The 17,912-nt window shown below is 36.9% G+C and overlaps 2 protein-coding genes across 2 annotated transcripts in view; one reads left to right on the top strand and one right to left on the bottom strand.

The window, feature by feature from the left end:
• The window catches only part of LOC136798491 (DIS3-like exonuclease 2), a 426,120-nt gene that overhangs the window by 316,346 nt on the left and 91,862 nt on the right, over positions 1-17,912 (bottom strand). The window lies entirely within an intron of this gene.
• On the top strand, positions 4,892-7,095 carry LOC136798525 (probable ATP-dependent RNA helicase ddx56). The gene is made up of 3 exons (XM_067055156.1): positions 4,892-5,094; positions 5,631-5,912; positions 6,634-7,095. The coding sequence occupies exons 1-3, from the start codon at positions 5,043-5,045 to the stop codon at positions 6,753-6,755; spliced, it is 456 nt and encodes a 151-aa protein (XP_066911257.1). The 5' UTR covers positions 4,892-5,042; the 3' UTR covers positions 6,756-7,095.

The following is a 17,912-nucleotide window of genomic DNA, read 5'->3' on the forward strand; positions in this document are numbered from 1 at the left end:
CAAAAGTACGCCATGTACAATCATGGTCGAAATATATTGAGATTTTAATGTATTTTAACGTTTTTCAGAATTTAAAGTTCGGAAGAGAACCCGGGGGGGGGGTATTTAGGCAAAAATGGTTTTTTCACCTTTCAAAGTCTCGGTCGGAAAAATCAATAAGTTTTAAATTAGTCTCTGTAAGGGTCGGAAAATTCAAGATTTTTAGGAAATTCTTTGATTTCCAGAGAAAAAATTGTAATAAAGTCTCTAAGGGTATGACTTTTTTCAAAAAACGAAAAAAAAGTTCAAAAAGTTTCTCTAAGGGTCGGTTTTCGGAGGTCCCGTCCGCACATACCCCTCATTCGCCAACCCTAGTACCCCCCCCCGGGGAAGAGAATTGCTTTTTTAGCACTTCTACTCTCTTTCATTGAATTTTCAATTTTAGAGGAGTTCGGTGGCTTCTAGGCTATATTTCAAGCCTTATTCGAGAAAATTCGAGCTTTTAAATTCTGAGATCCTAAGGTCCTTAGTATTAAGTCTCATATTAAAACTCAGAGTTAAAACTCTACTTCACACCTGTAGTTTAACGCGCTTGAAAATCATTTGTGGTATTTAAAATTTCTTCAGGAAATTCCTTTGTCTCAAATATTTTGTCCATGATTGTAGCCGCCCTTCAGGCATTTATAAATCTATGGTTGGGAGGAGGGCAGGCTGAAAATCCACATTTAGGAAGAGAGTACTTCTTTTTTTTACTTTGCAAAACTATGAGTTTACGTAGATAAATGGATGGTTCTTTTTCAGACCTACGAAATCCTATCCGGGTCGCTAAAATAAAAAAAGTCTTATTTTAGCTTGTTTTAAAAAGTGTTAAAAGTGCCAATAAAAGTGTCAGGACTCTCCTGCTTTAGACTTTTTACCTTAATTTTTTTTCATTCGCGAATGTCAAACGACACTCAATTGTTCTATGACTAGGAAACCAGGTACTTTGTACACGTTTCTCATATAGGAACGTTCGAATTTTTGAAGTCTTTTGCCTTTTAGTTTTTTCTTTCAAGCCTAAAATGTTCTCACAATGTTCTTATTTTTACCATTTTGTTAGTGTATATATATGTGCAATCTCTTAAAGAATGGGGTGTTTTAGAGTCTGTAAGCCTTTAGATCTTTTTAATTTGTTCTTATTGTATTTAATATTTTGGTCTGGTACAGAACATGAAAAAGTCATTTTTTTCCAACGATTAGGCAACCAATTAGCCTATCTGATCTGTTCTGTGACACGGTATTTTATCAATTATCATTATGATTGGAGATAAATTTTCAAATAAATCTTGAGCTATAAAAATGAAAAAAAAATTCAAACGGACCGTCATACTTCTCTATATTGATTTTGAGTAGTTTGCGAAAGAAACTTGGACCTACTTAGCGCCTATCCCAGTTGGCACACAACGTTGTTACAACGTTTATCTAACGTTCACAACGTCCATATAACGTTAGATGAACGTCTAAACAACCTTGTGTGCCAGCTTGGATGTTTCACGACATCTGCCCTATAGATTAGCCCTTATTTGTATAATAGATTTCAAAAAATGACAATGATAATGAAGGTTTTTTGACGACTATTTTTCCGTAAAACTAAAATCAGTTTTAAATAGTCTTCACACTGATTGTTGATCAATAAAATGACACAGTCTATTGTAAAAATATTGAGTGTGCATAGTCACATATTATATCGCACTTCTTTTAATGTGGATATATATGTTAAAAAAGATAGATATGATAAAAAATATATTTTAACTTTATAATTATTTTTGATTAAAACTTTCATCGAATCTTTAGCTACTTCTTAACTACAATCTACGCATTAAAAGTTTTTTTCAGCCCGGGGGGGGGGGGTATTAGGGCAAGATGGGTTACGGGGATGCTCCGCTGGTCAGGGTACCTTTTTTGACCTCCACGAGTCCCAGGTAGGGTCGCAAAAACACCAAAATAGAAAAATCAGTCCCTCGTAGGGTGCCTATTTTTGGAAAATTTGGGGAAAAAGTAGAAAATTTGAGAAAATTTTGGAATTTCAGTCCCATTCAGGGTCAGTTTTTTCGCAAATTTCGAGTCCCACGTAGGGTCCATTTTTCGAACCTCAGCGGAGCACCCCCGTCGGTCGACAAGGGTAGTACCCTCCCCGGGTTTTCAGCTTGAAAGAGAAGAGAAAAATCTCAGTAATTTGAGCAAAATAAAAAATGGTTTCAAATAATTTAACAACCATCATACAATACGGCCCTATTGAATTCACTTTATGTTACCAAGCATATATAGCAATTGGGTTATAGTTGGATTAACAGCGTTTGTATTGATTGTTTTACAAATTATATTTATCGTCAAGAAGAGTTTAAATCAAAGAAACACACGAGTTGGGAATTCAGCAATTTTTTAACAGGCCTTTGTATGTCTGATGGTTTAGTTGGTTTTGCAATGGTGATTATTATCGTTGTTATTTTCATTCTACCTGAACATCATATATCAACTTCAATAAATTTGATATTCTTATTCCTTGAGGGATCTTCCACTATATCCATACTGAATCTTGTAGGGATCACAGTGGATAGGCTCTGGTGTGATATGAAACCAATACAGTACCGAAACTCAAGCCAAAAATACGCTGTATGCATATGTGTATCTTTATGGGTATTAGCTTTATTGGTCATTTCTGTAGTAGTACATTTATATACGGGTGCCTCAGAAAAATCTTTGGACGTTTGGCGAGCCACTGAGGCCAAGCAAAGTCTTTTTTGAACTCAATGGATTCAGTACATGTGCTTTGCTTTGTTGTTGCTATTTGTTGATATGGCAGCCGTTGATAAAGAATAGTCATACACTCGAAAGTGGCAATAACCAAGATACAAATGAAATTGCAGAAACCTTGAAAAGACAACGGCAGATTGCTGTTAAGCCTCAGAGAAAAGAAAGTTAACGAAGATTTCAACGTTAATAATTGTAACTTTTGCAATATGCTGGTTACCTTTGGCAGGGTTGTATATTTTAGCGAGATACAATTACATTAATATGGAACACATTAAGTTGATTATGATTTTCCAGTTGTTGGCAACTTTGTAATCGGCTTGTATTTGGGTACAATGAAAAAGCGAATGGAACGTCTATGTTATGGAGTGAGAAGTCAATGCTAAACTCAATAACTATTATTATTTTTATCAATACACCAAGACATTTGAACATTTGATACCTTCTTTGTCCTAAAAAAGGTCTTGAGTTCTCAGTTATACTTTTTTCAAAAAATATACTAACCCTTCGAGCATCTTCCTATTTTTTCGCTTTTTTACTTTTTTACTAAACATCTTGGGGCCTCAAGCCTCCCCTTAAAATTTTAATATTGACAAATGCTATGACCTTGAAATTTTGACCAGTGATATAGATAATTGAAAATGATGTACAAAATTTTGGTTCGGCCACCTGTCTAATTAGTATTTTACACACCAGAATGTAAACTTGACCAAAATCATGTATTGACTGATTGACTCGTTCGATTTGGCTGAATTTGTTTCTGAAGGCTGTTTTGTAAAATTATAGAGACTAGTAGCAGAAAAAATTCCTTCCCTTGTGTATTTGGTACCCTTCAAGATGCTCAAAGGGTTAAGAAGATCAATGATGAAATGGAAGAAAATCATTTTCCACCACTTTATCAAAAGTTGGTATGTTCGAACATTCATTTGACATTTCTTTCCTCTTTTGACTTAAAAATGGTAAAACTAGTCTTCAAAGGTGTCTTTTTGACTCCCTCGTCTTTCTACGCCCCCAAAAGAATTGGCATCTGTCCCCCTGTGGTATATTCATGCTACTACCTTATTTCTAAAAGAAGTAATTGTTTGCTTAGTTGATAACGTTTATGAAAGAACACGAAAAATTACATTTTTTTGTGCTTTGTTCTTCAATCAATGGCTCAAAAGTAATTTTTGGCATGAAAGCTTTAAATTTATTTTTTGAAACTTGTATCTGAATTATTTAAATGAGGTCTTTAAAAGAACACCGCAAATAAATGAAAAGCAAAATTCATTCCGACAAAAATGACTGAAATATCTTTGATTAAAACACCTTAAAATAAGAAACTTTTCCAATTTGAAAGGAGGTATGAAGGGCCCCCATGAAGCTTTGTTGTAAGCGTACGAGACTTTTCAATACCGATATACCGATGGATATTTTGTTCAAATACCAGTACCCATGTTATTCTTACTTTCCTTTTTTTGGAGTAAACTTCTAATTTATCGATGCCCCGAAATCATGTTGTAACACATTTTTCCATAAAAAAACATTAATAAAACTATGTAACACACATTGGGCTGGGGCTGAAATAAAAACACATTTCACAATTTCTCAGTAGGCTGAAATTTTAGGGTCATTTCCCACCATGGACGAAATTTTGATCAAGAAGGTATTACAATAATTCCAGTTAAGTTGGGTTCCCACCGGGTCTGTGAGACAGAGGTTTCTTCTTTGTTGAAAATTACTATCAACGATGATTTTGAGATATTTTGTACTTTTTGAGCTTCGACAGTTTTTCTTAGTGATAATTGACCAAACTTACTGAAATACCCAAATGAAAATTGGTGTTTCATCAATAACAAGTTGCCCTTGTCTTGAAATATTTTTCTTGACACCAACCCACTGATCCAAAAACGACTAAAAATGTATAAATTGTCGTTAGATTAGAATTAATTGCACTTAATAATTACTTTTCAAAATTACTTTTACGTAATGATAATTTCTGTGAGAGAGCCTTTGTTAATAGAAACAATTCAGGGAAAACCACAAATGCAAGCATTTTTGAAACGAGACTTTTTGAAGAAATTTTTGACACAACAACAATAATCCCAAGTACACAATGTATTTCTTTATCTTTCCACCCCCCCTGACAAAAGTTTCGAACACTTGAGTTGAGTTGGAGGGCATGGCTATAAAAAGAGGAGAAAGGGCTTTTAAGAATCATTCAATTCTAATGACCACCAAAAGAGAGATATCCAAAGGAAGATTTATTACTGCGTTAACCAAGACAGTAAAAAATGAAACTTCTTTGCCTGGCAATACTTTGTTTTTTCATATCAACTGCAAAAGGTATTCCTTATTTTATTTTTTCTCTCCTATAGGCGATATCAATTGTATTAGTTGTTTTACGGGCCCAACCGACCCTGAAATTCCAAAAATCGAAATAAAAATAACATTGCTTTACAGACTGTCAAAGTTTTGGTAGTTTTTGAGAACTTTATGTTCAATTTTTCATTTTATCCTTGAACTCGAACTTTCTGTGTCTTTTTACTTTCTATTTCGCATTTTTGTTGTTGTTTGTGCTACCTTTTTAGGAGATTTTATTGGTCAAATTCTACTTTTGTCTTTATTCTTTCGCCGACCGACTGACCATCTTTATCGGGAAGCTTGGCCCGTAAAACAACAAATTAATTTGGCCTCGCCTAACCAACAATAAACTGAGCATTTGCAGTTTAATCTGTCTTTTACGTTGCTTTCAAGAAAAATTGCGATTGTTAGTCAAATACGTCAAATCTAAATTCACGAAATCCGGAAGATTAGGTCTGCTGCTCCTATCTCCACTTTAACAAAATTTATATTTCAAAACCATGATTTGTTTTACATAGCTGACCAAAATGCAAACGAATTATCACGTGACGGTGAACTTGAGTCCAGATTGAGATTCGAAAATGTCGAAGATCCCATCACAAACGTGGACAAAGAAGATCAAGAAGAAGATTTGAAAAATGATGATAAAGAAAATGAAGAAGAAGAAAATGATGATGATAGTGATAATAGTGATGAGAATGAAGAAGAAAATGAAGACGACGCAAATAAGGATGACGATGACGATGACAAAATAAATGATCACGAGGTTCAGCTTGCCGATCCGGATAATTCCCTTAAAGGTAAGAAAATAAAGCTTTCAAGGGAAGGTTATTGTCAAATAGGTGCGCGATTATCATTTACAATGGTTATTTCATCGTTTTTCGAAATTTGCAATTCGAGCAAGAAAGTCACTTTCGGACTTTGCTAAATGTAATTAAATGTAATCGAGGCCTATATTCTGAGCCATATTGAACTATTTATGAAATTTTTAATCCTTAGAGCCTACAATGTTTTAAGTCCTAAGGCTAAGGTTAAAACTCAAAGTTTTAAACTTTACCTTTCTTACCTAAGTTAGAGTGCTTCCAGAACATTTTTGGCTAAAAGATTTTGTGTCAATTTCCCTTTTTTCTCAAGTCTTACGACTTTGATTGTAGTTAGTAGAAAGGGATCAATACATAATTCTGTTTATAAACTTTTTGAAGTCTTCGGATTATTCTTTAATTTTGGGGTTTTATGTCTTGCTGAGCAAATATTTTTTTTTGGAATGCTCCTATGTTTAGTAAAATCTAAGCAAATTGTTCGTTTTAGAGTCTACAAAACCTCTGAAATGTTCCTAGAATGTTCTGAATTCATTTTTTCCGTGAGGCTTTTGTTCTTATATACTTTTTGCTTTAAAAACGGTAGCTTGAAAGTAAAATTAGGATCAATGAACAGCAAAGTGTAAAACCAAATTGCAACAGTAACTACTACAACCAAATAACATATTATATAGAAATTTATATCATCTCCTCTCCTTACCAGTTCAAAAAGACCCCTCCGTCGGAAGATTGCTCGTACATGGGGCGAGAACTGCCTTGAAGTTTCGCCGTGCTACTGGTTTCCGAGTACGTCGAACCGTCCGTCGAGTTCGACGTGCGATTTAGAAGGTCTCGACGTGGAGGACGTCGATCCAGACGTAACAGAAGAGGTGGACGTCGTGGAGGTAGAAGAGGACGCCGTGGTGGAAGACGTGGACGCAGAGGTCGACGTGGACGTGGACGTGGACGGGGAAGACGTGGAAGACGATGGGGATAATTTTGAGACTTGAAGAACAATTTGCTACAACTGAATATAATTATTCATTCTTAGAAGGGTTATATTTTTAATTTTCTATATAAATCTGTTTTTTTGTTCATACTAGCCAATATTGATGGTATGATATATGAAAGATTTTACCAATGGATTTTTTTGGACTGGATTTCGAAGAAATATATACTTATGGTGAAAAAAGAAATTGGACAAAACTAACTGAAACTATCAGGGATTTGGGAAAGGGAGACATGAAACGTATTTTTATTTTTTGTTTATAAGGCATCGACTATTGTTTCTTTTGAACTCTCGTATCAACTAATGTTTTTTTCATAAGAACAAACTATATAAGACCATAAGGCTTCGCTAGCCAAAATGTTAAGAATAAGTTAAGAATATTCTAAAGTTTTGTGGATTCTAAAACACCCTATTTCTTAGGACTAGCCATAACTTTCATTAAGGTGCCACCGCAGCAAAACGAACACATAGAGTTGAATTTGCGTTCAAAAGGAATGATCTTAGCCCTACAGTAATTTTTGTTAAGAGTGACCTCTCATCTGAGACAAAATTCTTTCAAATGCTAACAAATGTGTCAAGGGAGTGAATTTACAGTCTACTTAGAGTGACATCCGTGCCTTGTCTTACACGTTTTTTATAGGACAATTTCATAAGAATATGAGGCTGAAATTTGGACAAAACCTAAGAATAAATTAAGAAGAATCTGAGCCTCAGATTTCAGAAATTACTGAGAAGTACATGTTTCCATTTTAATTAATATTGACATTTAAGGCTGAAAAACTCATATAAATTTAAGAGCAGCCCAGCCAGAATCTTACGACTTACTGGTTTTTCCTATAAAAAGCATATATATCTGAAGATACTGCTCTTCAAATGTTATTTTACTAATGTACACGTTTAGCAACATAACTGTTCGGATACTTTGAGTAGAGTAATTTTTTAACCTATGAAGAGCGCTTAATAACTACTTGTGGTATAAAAAGGGAATTTCCTTAGATACATTTAACTCTCCAGGGATAAGAAAAAGACAAACTGACATTTCAAAATGAGTAATCAAATCAAAATAACCCCGGAAAAGTATTTTTGATTATGATAAAACAATAGAGAGACCGTAAGATAAGAATGCTACCGTTAATAAGCGGAACTAAAATACTGAAAAATGCGCGCAAAATCATGAGATGTTTGCCCACCTTCCTTATGTGTGAAGCTATGAATGCCATCCTCAGAAACTTTAGGCTTCTTCCGGTGGCACTTAATATTGAAAACCCGATGAAGCATTTTATTACAGTTTCCTTGTTAACAATTTTTTGAAGTACTATTGGGACATTTGAAATGTTCCTATAATGAACGATTTTATTTTCCTGGTTTCCCTGCCAATCGCTTTATAAAGCACTTAACAGGACAATAGCTTGTCCCGATAGTGACCAATCTCACTTTGTAACCATACCATAACATCTTAAAAATATTAATATCTTGTATTGATTATATCTCGTCGTTTTATTTTTGAATTGCGTAATCTTTTGTGTTCCAAAACCAGACAATGTCAGGGTATTATCTAGAGCTATCAGGAAGCATCAAAAAGCTAATAAAACACAGGGATCGAGGTTGGTTCTTACATACGTACACCGGTATATTTAACGTGACATGGTGATTTTGTCGTTTTACAAGACATTACTGTAACAAAAAGAACACATCATCTTCATATCTTATAGTTTTTAATTTTTTTATCTTATATATACTTAATGACCAAAGACTTGCAGATGGGTTGGTTCTTACATACGTACACCGGTATATTTAACGTGACATGGTGATTTTGTCGTTTTACAAGACATTACTGTAACAAAAAGAACACATCATCTTCATATCTTATAGTTTTTAATTTTTTTATCTTATATATACTTAATGACCAAAGACTTGCAGATGGAATATTTTCGTTACTGAAAAATTTTTTACATAAAGGGAGGAAGGTCCTTAACCTCCGAGGGTCGGGGTGACGGATGCCATTGGTTCGGAAATTATGTTTCCTCCAGAGTAAACAGCCACAGTGTGGGCCTAGTGCATCGCACCTGGGGTGCGTCCGAAATAATCGAGAGGATGGAATGCAAGAATAAATATATTCAAACTAAATGAAGAAAGAAAAACGAAAAATTCATAAATATTTGGCAAGACGAAATTTAATCCCTAATTAGAGAAAATATGACTAATTGACTAATTAACAGGAATGATTAAACTGAGATAAATATGAGAAAAATGAATGACAAACTAACAGCAAATTCTAGAACTTAAATACTAACTTAACTTAAAAATGTGTAAAACAGAAAAATGCCAAACAGAAATTTATTTGACGTCAGTTAAGCTAAGGCTACACTGATAGTTTTTTCAGGCGGCTGAAAATTGTTGCTGTCTAAGCCATCTAAAAAAAGGAACCAGGAAAAACGTCAAAAAAACAGCCCCGCTGGACCCCCCTACCTGTTGAAAAAAAAGCCGAAAAACGGTCCCCGGCAGTAAAAACTGGCCTATTTTTGTCCCCAGTGGGAAAATGCCTATCCCCACTGAAAATTGTAAGTCTAAGTTTATCCCCATCAAAATCTGTTTAAAAACTTTGACTCTCCCGCTCTAATACAGAGGAAAATCCCCGCTAGGTGCACAACAAACAACAAAGAAGGCAAAATATAAAATACATACTTTTCAATTGAAAACTGAATTTGAATTTAAAAATTGATTGATGTTATAAAAACATATATAATATAAAGATAACTTTCTTTCAAATGGTTCAAAAACCTTCTGTCGATTTCCACCAAAATCAAGTCATGACCACCGGATATACAAACATTTTTGTATATATCGGTGGTCATGACCCGACCGCTGCTTTCTCTACCATATTTGTTGTGATTTTGAGATAGCCTAAATGTTTACTTTTTTTACGCACATTCACAAGGCGAAATTGTTTGCTGTCCTTTAAATAGTTTACAACTTTTAGCGCGGTCGAAAAGCAAATCACCAATTGCGGTATGTTATTAGCGGGAAAATGCATGCACTGGGTCATGTTGAGATATGGTGACTTTTTGATGTACAGTACGAGTTAAAAAGAATGTATTGCTGTGATTATGATGAAAAGGAAGACAGAGAGAAAACAAACTTGGAAAACTTTGCATAAAGCTGAGTCCTGAGAGGGACATGTTTGTCTGGATTTATTTCTACCTCAAGAAAAAAGAACAGTCATATAAAGACGATGAAATTTATAAGGGAGAATGGATATTGGCATTGTGGAGGCCCCCCCCCCAGCGGCACCCCTAATTACGCCATCACGCAAAAAGATTTTCTCCATCACGCATCACGAAAATCGCTAAAATTTGTCATCACGCAAAAAATAGCGAAAAATAGCCCAAATCACGCATCACGCCTTAAATTTTTGCCCTATCGCGCATCACACCAAAATCTCTAATCACGCCATCACGCCAAAAAAATCTCTAATCACGCCATCACGCCATCACGCAAGAAAAAAGTCCCAATCATGCCATCACGCAAACCGCTGCCCAGGGGGGCCTCATTGTGGAAGCTCAAAAATTATGGGAACGATTTGCTTTGAATCTTGTTGTGAGGAATTTTTGGAGGATTTTATTTTGCCCATCATGATACAGCATGACCCATGGCCTGCTAAATACAACAGCAGCAGAAGCATATGATATGGGTTATCTAGTGACCAACAAAATTGTTGAATTGATTGCATATGATACTGAACCTGCCAAATAGTTCCAACAGAAAGAAATTATAAACAGACTTCTCAAGACCATGAATGTGATTTTTGTTATCAAAATTATGAATCGGTCAATGATATTGATAATTTGACGTGTTTCTTCCTAAACTCACGACATTTCTTGAACTAACTTGAAAATATGTTTTAAATTCATTTTTGATGGATTATATTCCTGTTCGGCTTATCATCCTGACATGCATGCACAAAGTAAAGAAACCCAAGCTACGATTTAAAATAAGGAACCAAGAATTCATTTGCTTGATACCCTGAGAAATGTTTTCCATGTTTTTGGAATGATTGTGAATTATTTTATGTTTTGGCTGGTGTCTCTTGGATTTTTTAATTAAAGTGACATAAGGAAAAATAAATGGAGACGCATTATATTACTGTTTGTCTGTTTTTTACACTTTTTTCATATTTAATAGAAAATATGTATATACAGTTGAACTCATGTAATTCAAATTCTCAAGGGACCGAGAATTTTGTTCGAATTACATGAGTTTCGATGAGTTTTCGTAATTCTGACCTAATTCGATGAAAAAAGTCTTTCCCAGGTTTACTTTTGAACATTTTTTTGTATTTTCGAGTTAGAATAATGAAATACTATGTACTAAATTTATAATTTTTCAAAAAAGTCTTTGATTGTTGATTGTTTCATTTCCTGCTCTCGTTTCTTCGAAATCTCTTCGGAGATTGAATGTAAAAAAGAAAGCATTCGAAAACGTTCGATTGACGAAATATCGAGTTTGTCAGCTTCAAAAACTCAAAAAAATTCAAAAATTCGAATTACATGATTAAAATTTCTTGATGGGACTGGAAAATCTGTTCGATTTACATGATTTTTCGAATTACATGGGTTCGAATTATAGGAGTTTTCTTGTAAGGTTTTCAAGGTAAATTCTAAGGTGACCACAGAATCTGTTCGAATTAAGTGAGTTTTCGAATTACAGGAGTTCGAATTACATGAGTTCAACTGTAATAATACGTATGTTGAGGGAAGTCAGAGCAAAAGTGACTATTTTTGATTCTCAAATTTGGACGCCAGTTGTTGTTTATTTTATTTGTTATTTTGGTGCTTTCGCGCCCCATTCGTAAACTCCTTCGTGGATTACCTTTTGTTAACATTTATTCGTGCGCTTTACGCGCCCCATTATGAACTCCTCCTGCGAGATGAGTCTCGCTTATTTTATTGTTTATAGTGTTGAGTATATATTTTATGTTAGGTTTATCGAGACATGTTTTTATCACTTTCGTTTTGTCGCAGTCTCGTGTTTCATATGCTATTAGGTTCTTATCGAGTTAAGACTTCCATTATCTCTTATAAGCTGTCTTACTTTAATTACGTGGTGATAGGTTCTAGAACGAACTTGGCTACAAGAAGAATAATTGCTGATACATTTATTCTGATCAAGACACCTTGAAGAAATGGCAACCTCGAGAGCTCCAAAGCAGTGGACTCTAACGAAAACTGAGACTCTTAATTCTTTTACAAATTGGAAAGAGAATTTGATATACATATTATCACTTGACAACAACTTTGCTCCTTTCCTTGAGGAAGGAATCAGTTGGCAGAAAAAGTCAACTGCCACTCCCACTCGTGGTTTCACTAATGATGGAGAAAACATCCCAGAAGCTCGTCGTCGCACAGCTGCTCAGAAATGTGCCCACTTGGAACTCATGCTTGGACAAATTGCAAATTATGCAACCATAATCTCTCGTAACACCATTGTTAAAAGTTCCACTTCATTGAACAACATTTGGACCAAAATCAGAGAACACTATGGATTTCAAACTACAGGCTCACGTTTTCTTGACTTAACCCAAATTCGTTTACAAACCGATGAACGACCAGAAGACCTTTACCAACGTATCGTATCTTTCTTCGACGATAATCTAGTCACAGAAGACACTGGTTTGACCCATCATGGCATCGCTATCGACGTCGACGAGGAGATCACACCTTCAATCGAAAATGTTATTGTTTTGCTATGGTTGGAACGCATAAACCCAGGACTTCCGGCACTTATAAAACAACGATATGGAGCTGAGTTGAGAAATAAAACACTCGCTTCAATTAAACCTGAAATATCACAGGCTTTAGATGCTTTGTTAAGTGAACTTCAAACTGTAGAAGAATCACGGGTTATGCGCTCTCAAATGAACACTCGTAGACCAAATTACCAGCAATCATCCAACAAAAAGTACTGCGTTTTATGTCGAACCGCTAACAGACCATCTGACACACACTATCTTTCACAATGCAGATTTTTACCCGAGGCTGACCGTCGTCGCATGAGCAGAGTTAGACAAGTTGAAATTGAGGACCCAACAATGTTCGACCCACAAACTGACGAATTTCAGCCAGAAGAAAATTCTTCACAAATTATCCAACGATCACATGTCATTCAACGTCGTGTTAGTACCAGTAGCTCCCCTCACATGCAATGTTTTTACAAACAATTTCCAGCAACTGTTTGTCTTGACACAGGTGCTGAATCAAGCCTTGTCAGTGAACGTTTCGCTAAATCTGTAGGCTTAGACATTCAAACAACTGTCCAAGGAGCTGTCCAAGCTGATGTAACAACACCTTTAAACACACTTGGTGAAATTAAAAACGTTTCCATAACTCGGGGTTCACATACATTCAAACTTGATGCCCTTGTTATTAAAGGTGATATAGGATCTGATATCATTGCTGGTGAACCTTTCCTTGAATTCAATGACATTGCTATTCGATCTGCAAAGAAACACATCATAATTAAGGACAAAGACGTAGTCCCTTACGCATGTTCTCCCACCACTGATCACCCATCTATGCGCAGAATTCAAACGTTTGTTTGCCGTACTCAACGACCTAGTAGTACCGTCCTCCCTGGTGAAAGTATCATGCTTGATATTCCAAAATTTATGGATGAGAAATTTGTCGCTTTAGAACCTCGTACAGACTCAAAAACTTATGATACATCGAGATGGCCCCGACCCCAAATCACTCCTGTTGTTGATGGTAAGATAAGTCTTACAAATTACACAAATTCTGCTATTCGTTTGAAAAATAGTGATCATTTTTGCCAGATTAGAAATACGTCCGAAATCGAGCCAACCATCTGCCAGCCAATTGGGAAATTACCTAATCCAACAATCAACCATCAACCGTCAACCAGTTCTCTCCACAACATCACGATTGACAAACAGCTGTCCAATGAATGGAATGACCACTTCGATACCCTTCATGAAAAGTATTCCTCAGTTTTCGATCCTACCATTGGTCGCTACAATGACACCTTCGGTAAAGTGAGAGCCAGAGTTAACATCGGTCCAGTATCACCACCGAATCGGAAACTTCGTGTACCGTCGTACTCACCTGAAAACAAACAACTTCTTCAATCAAAGTTTGACGAATTAGAACAGCAAGGAGTCTTCGTTCGCCCTGAAGATGTTGATGTTGCTGTTGAACATGTTAGTCCCTCATTTCTTGTTAAAAAGCCCAGTGGCGGCTATCGTTTAGTAACCGCATTTACCACTATAGGAGAGTACAGTAAAACTTTACCAACTATCATGCCAACTGTTGATGAAACTTTACGAACGATATCTACATGGAATTACATTATTGCCACTGATCTCCGTGATGCGTTCTACCAAATCCCTCTTGAAAAGGGATCCATGAAATGGTGTGCCACACCTACACCTTTCAAAGGCTTACGTATTTACGCTGTATCCGCCCAGGGAATGCCAGGATCTTCTGAAACTCTCGAAGAAACAATGTGTGCTGTTCTTGGTCCCCTTATACAAGAAGGATGTGTGGCAAAGATAGCAGATGATTTGTATGTTGGGGGTAAAGATATTCCAACTTTATTTTCCAACTGGTCCAAAACCCTTGAAAGGATTCGCTCAAGTAACTTGACCCTCAAAGCAAACAAAACCGTTGTCGCTCCAACACGTTTACAGATTCTTGGTTGGGACTGGCACAATGGGACAATTTCTGCTTCTCAACATAAAATCACACCGTTAGCATCCTGTGATCCACCTAAAACTGTAACTGCGCTCCGCTCATTCATTGGCTCCTACAAAGTATTCAATCGTGTCATCAGAGGCTGTTCTCGTTATTTAGAAGACCTTGAAAATGCCATCGCTGGCAAGGCAAAAACTGATGCCATATTGTGGACTGACAATCTTCTTCTGTCGTTCAAGACGCTCCAAGAAACCTTATTATCAGCAGAACACATTACCCTTCCTCGACCATCGGATCAATTAATCCTCGTTCATGATGGATCCAAGGTTGGTATCGGCTCCGTACTTTACCTAATGAGAGACAACAATATCAAATTGGGTGGATTTTTCAGTGCTAAACTGAAAGGCCACCAGTCATCATGGTGCCCCTGCGAAATTGAGGCACTCAGTATTGCTTCATCCGTCAAACATTTTGGACCATTTATTAGACAATCTCCGCATACATCCCAGATTTTGACTGATAACAGACCATGTGTACAAGCCTGGTCCAAGATGATCCGTGGTGAATTTTCAGCTAGCGCACGTGTAGCTACCTTTATGTCTGTACTCTCTGATTACAAAGTAGATGTACAACATATAAAAGGATCCGACAATCTTCCTAGTGACTTCCAATCGCGTAACCCACCCGAATGTCATTCACCATCCTGTCAAATTTGCAAGTTTGTTGCTGAATGCTGTGACATTTCAGTAAGAAATGTGTCTGCTGAGCAAATTTTATCCGGTACCCATGCTATGCCATTCTTTAACCGTCCTGCCATCAAGCAACTTCAAATGGACTGTCCAGACCTCCGCCGCGTCCATGCCCACCTTTCACAAGGTACCAGACCAACGTCAAAGAAGAAGAAGCAGACAGACCGCAGTCAAACGTTATTTGCAAAAAGCAACTATCAGTCGTGATGGGTTGCTTGTTGTTCGACATGCTGAACCTTTCCAACCAGAAAAGGAATTGCTTATTATTCCCGCACATGTTCTTTCAGGTATTATCACAGCCATCCACCTACGTCTGAACCATCCGACCAACCACCAATTGAAACGTATCTTCCACCGTTTCTTCTTCGCCTTGAATGCTGATGATGTAATCTCTCACGTTTCAAACACATGTACGGAATGTCGAGCTCTACAATCAGTTCCGAAAGAGCTTCACCAACAATCGTCATCGCAACTACCTGCTACCCCTGGCACCGACTTCGCTGCTGATGTCGTCCGTCGAGCCAAACAGATTATCTTTGTCCTACGCGATACCCTTTCGTCCTACACCATAGCCACCTTATACACAGACGAAAACCAAGACACCATGCTTGAAGCTTTGATTACATCAGTGTCACTTCTGCGTCCAACACCTCAAACAGCCGCTATTGTTCGAGTCGACAATGCACCTGGACTTTACGCCCTTCGTGATAATCTTGTCCTTCAACAACATCAAATAACCCTTGACTACGGAAGAGTTAAGAATCCAAACAAGAACCCAGTTGCAGAAAAAGCCATCAACGAGCTCCACAAAGAAATTGTTCGCCAAATGCCTGACGGTGGACCAATGTCGTCCATTTCACTAGCCAATGTTGTTTCTCAGCTTAATTCCAGATTACGCATGCCTGGTTTGTCGGCTTGGGAAATCTTTCACCAACGAGATCAGTTCTCCGGCAAAGCCATCTACACACCAGACGAAGTTATTTGTGAGAGACGAAAACTAACTCACGAAAAGCCAATCATGCGTCAAGTGCTAAACACAAAGCACGTGGCGGACACTTAGCATCCATCGCTGATGTCAAAGTTGGCTCCCTTGTTTATATCAAATCGGAACGAGACAAAACCAAACCACGTGATCGATATATCATCGTTTCCATCGAGGGCGATTCTTGCTTGCTACAAAAACTCGTAAAATCACAACTTCGTTCCAAACGATACCTCCTTAAACTCACCGAGATCATCCCAGTTGTTCCATTATCTGACGGTTCGCAAAGCTACCGGTTACCATCTATGGAGGACAGTGACTCAGATACTGAAACTATTCATGAGTCTGAATTATCTACTCAACAACCTGTCGCTAATGAACAACCGCGTCGCCCTACGCGTAATCGCAACCAACCATTATGGATGCGATCTGGTGAATTTGAACTAGGTCATGAAGAATCGGAGAATGAAGAATGAAGAAGTGACCACGCCAGTTGTTGTTTATTTTATTTGTTATTTTGGTGCTTTCGCGCCCCATTCGTAAACTCCTTCGTGGATTACCTTTTGTTAACATTTATTCGTGCGCTTTACGCGCCCCATTATGAACTCCTCCTGCGAGATGAGTCTCGCTTATTTTATTGTTTATAGTGTTGAGTATATATTTTATGTTAGGTTTATCGAGACATGTTTTTATCACTTTCGTTTTGTCGCAGTCTCGTGTTTCATATGCGATTAGGTTCTTATCGAGTTAAGACTTCCATTATCTCTTATAAGCTGTCTTACTTTAATTACGTTTTATGTCCCTTTAAATTCAGCATGACATTTTACCATGAATCATTTTAGCCCACCTTTATTCCCTCGATAAGACTGTAGTAGTTGTTGAAAGAAGTTTATCTTTTTATTCAAAAAACGCTTTCATTTGATCCCACTCAATTTCTTGAAATCTAATATTTTGATAATGAAGATCGCTTGCCATAAGAATAGGCCATTTCACAGTCGCAAAGCGTAATGGGTAATCAGGACCACTGCGCGCTAATAACGACTTACTATTGGTCCAAAGTTTTGAAAAAAATTGAAGATTTTTGCGTCTAGCCAACGGGAAGCCGTAATGGAGGCGCAATCAGTCCTGATTACCCATGATCCATTTCGACCGTGAAATGGCCTATTCTTATTTAATTTACCTTTATTTCTAACTCCAGAGATTCGGGCCCTTCGCTTCAATCTCGCCCTCGTGTCATTTTTTCTTTCTCTCTAATATTAACAAGAAGCCGAAGCGGCATGGAAGGCCCAGCTGACGTGGCAATAACCAAATGTCGTTTGTATTGGGTATATACCTTAAGAGAACCAATGTTTGCGGAATCGTATTTTTGCAATTTTAGGGTTTGAAAGAAAACATCGAATCTTAGAATCCTAATGCACACATTTTCGGCAGAGATTGAAATACAGAACATTCAAAAAGTTAAAAAAGTTCGAAAATTGGCTGAATGAAAAAAAACAAAAAAAACAGCTGCCCTGGAAGGTCAGTAATGATAAATGATACGCAATATATGTATATAAT

This window comes from Clytia hemisphaerica, unplaced genomic scaffold (genome assembly GCF_902728285.1).
Source record: "Clytia hemisphaerica strain Z4C2 unplaced genomic scaffold, Clytia hemisphaerica genome assembly, whole genome shotgun sequence".
In the NCBI taxonomy this organism is placed as follows: Eukaryota; Metazoa; Cnidaria; class Hydrozoa; order Leptothecata; family Clytiidae; genus Clytia; species Clytia hemisphaerica.

Bases quoted from the DNA above. Each gene is read 5' to 3' on its own strand.
- LOC136798525 (XM_067055156.1), top strand. From the start codon at position 5,043: ATGAAACTTCTTTGCCTGGCAATACTTTGTTTTTTCATATCAACTGCA. The intron at 5,095-5,630 runs GTATTCCTTATT...TGTTTTACATAG, and splicing joins TTTCATATCAACTGCAAAAG to CTGACCAAAATGCAAACGAA. The intron at 5,913-6,633 runs GTAAGAAAATAA...TCTCCTTACCAG, and splicing joins TCCGGATAATTCCCTTAAAG to TTCAAAAAGACCCCTCCGTC.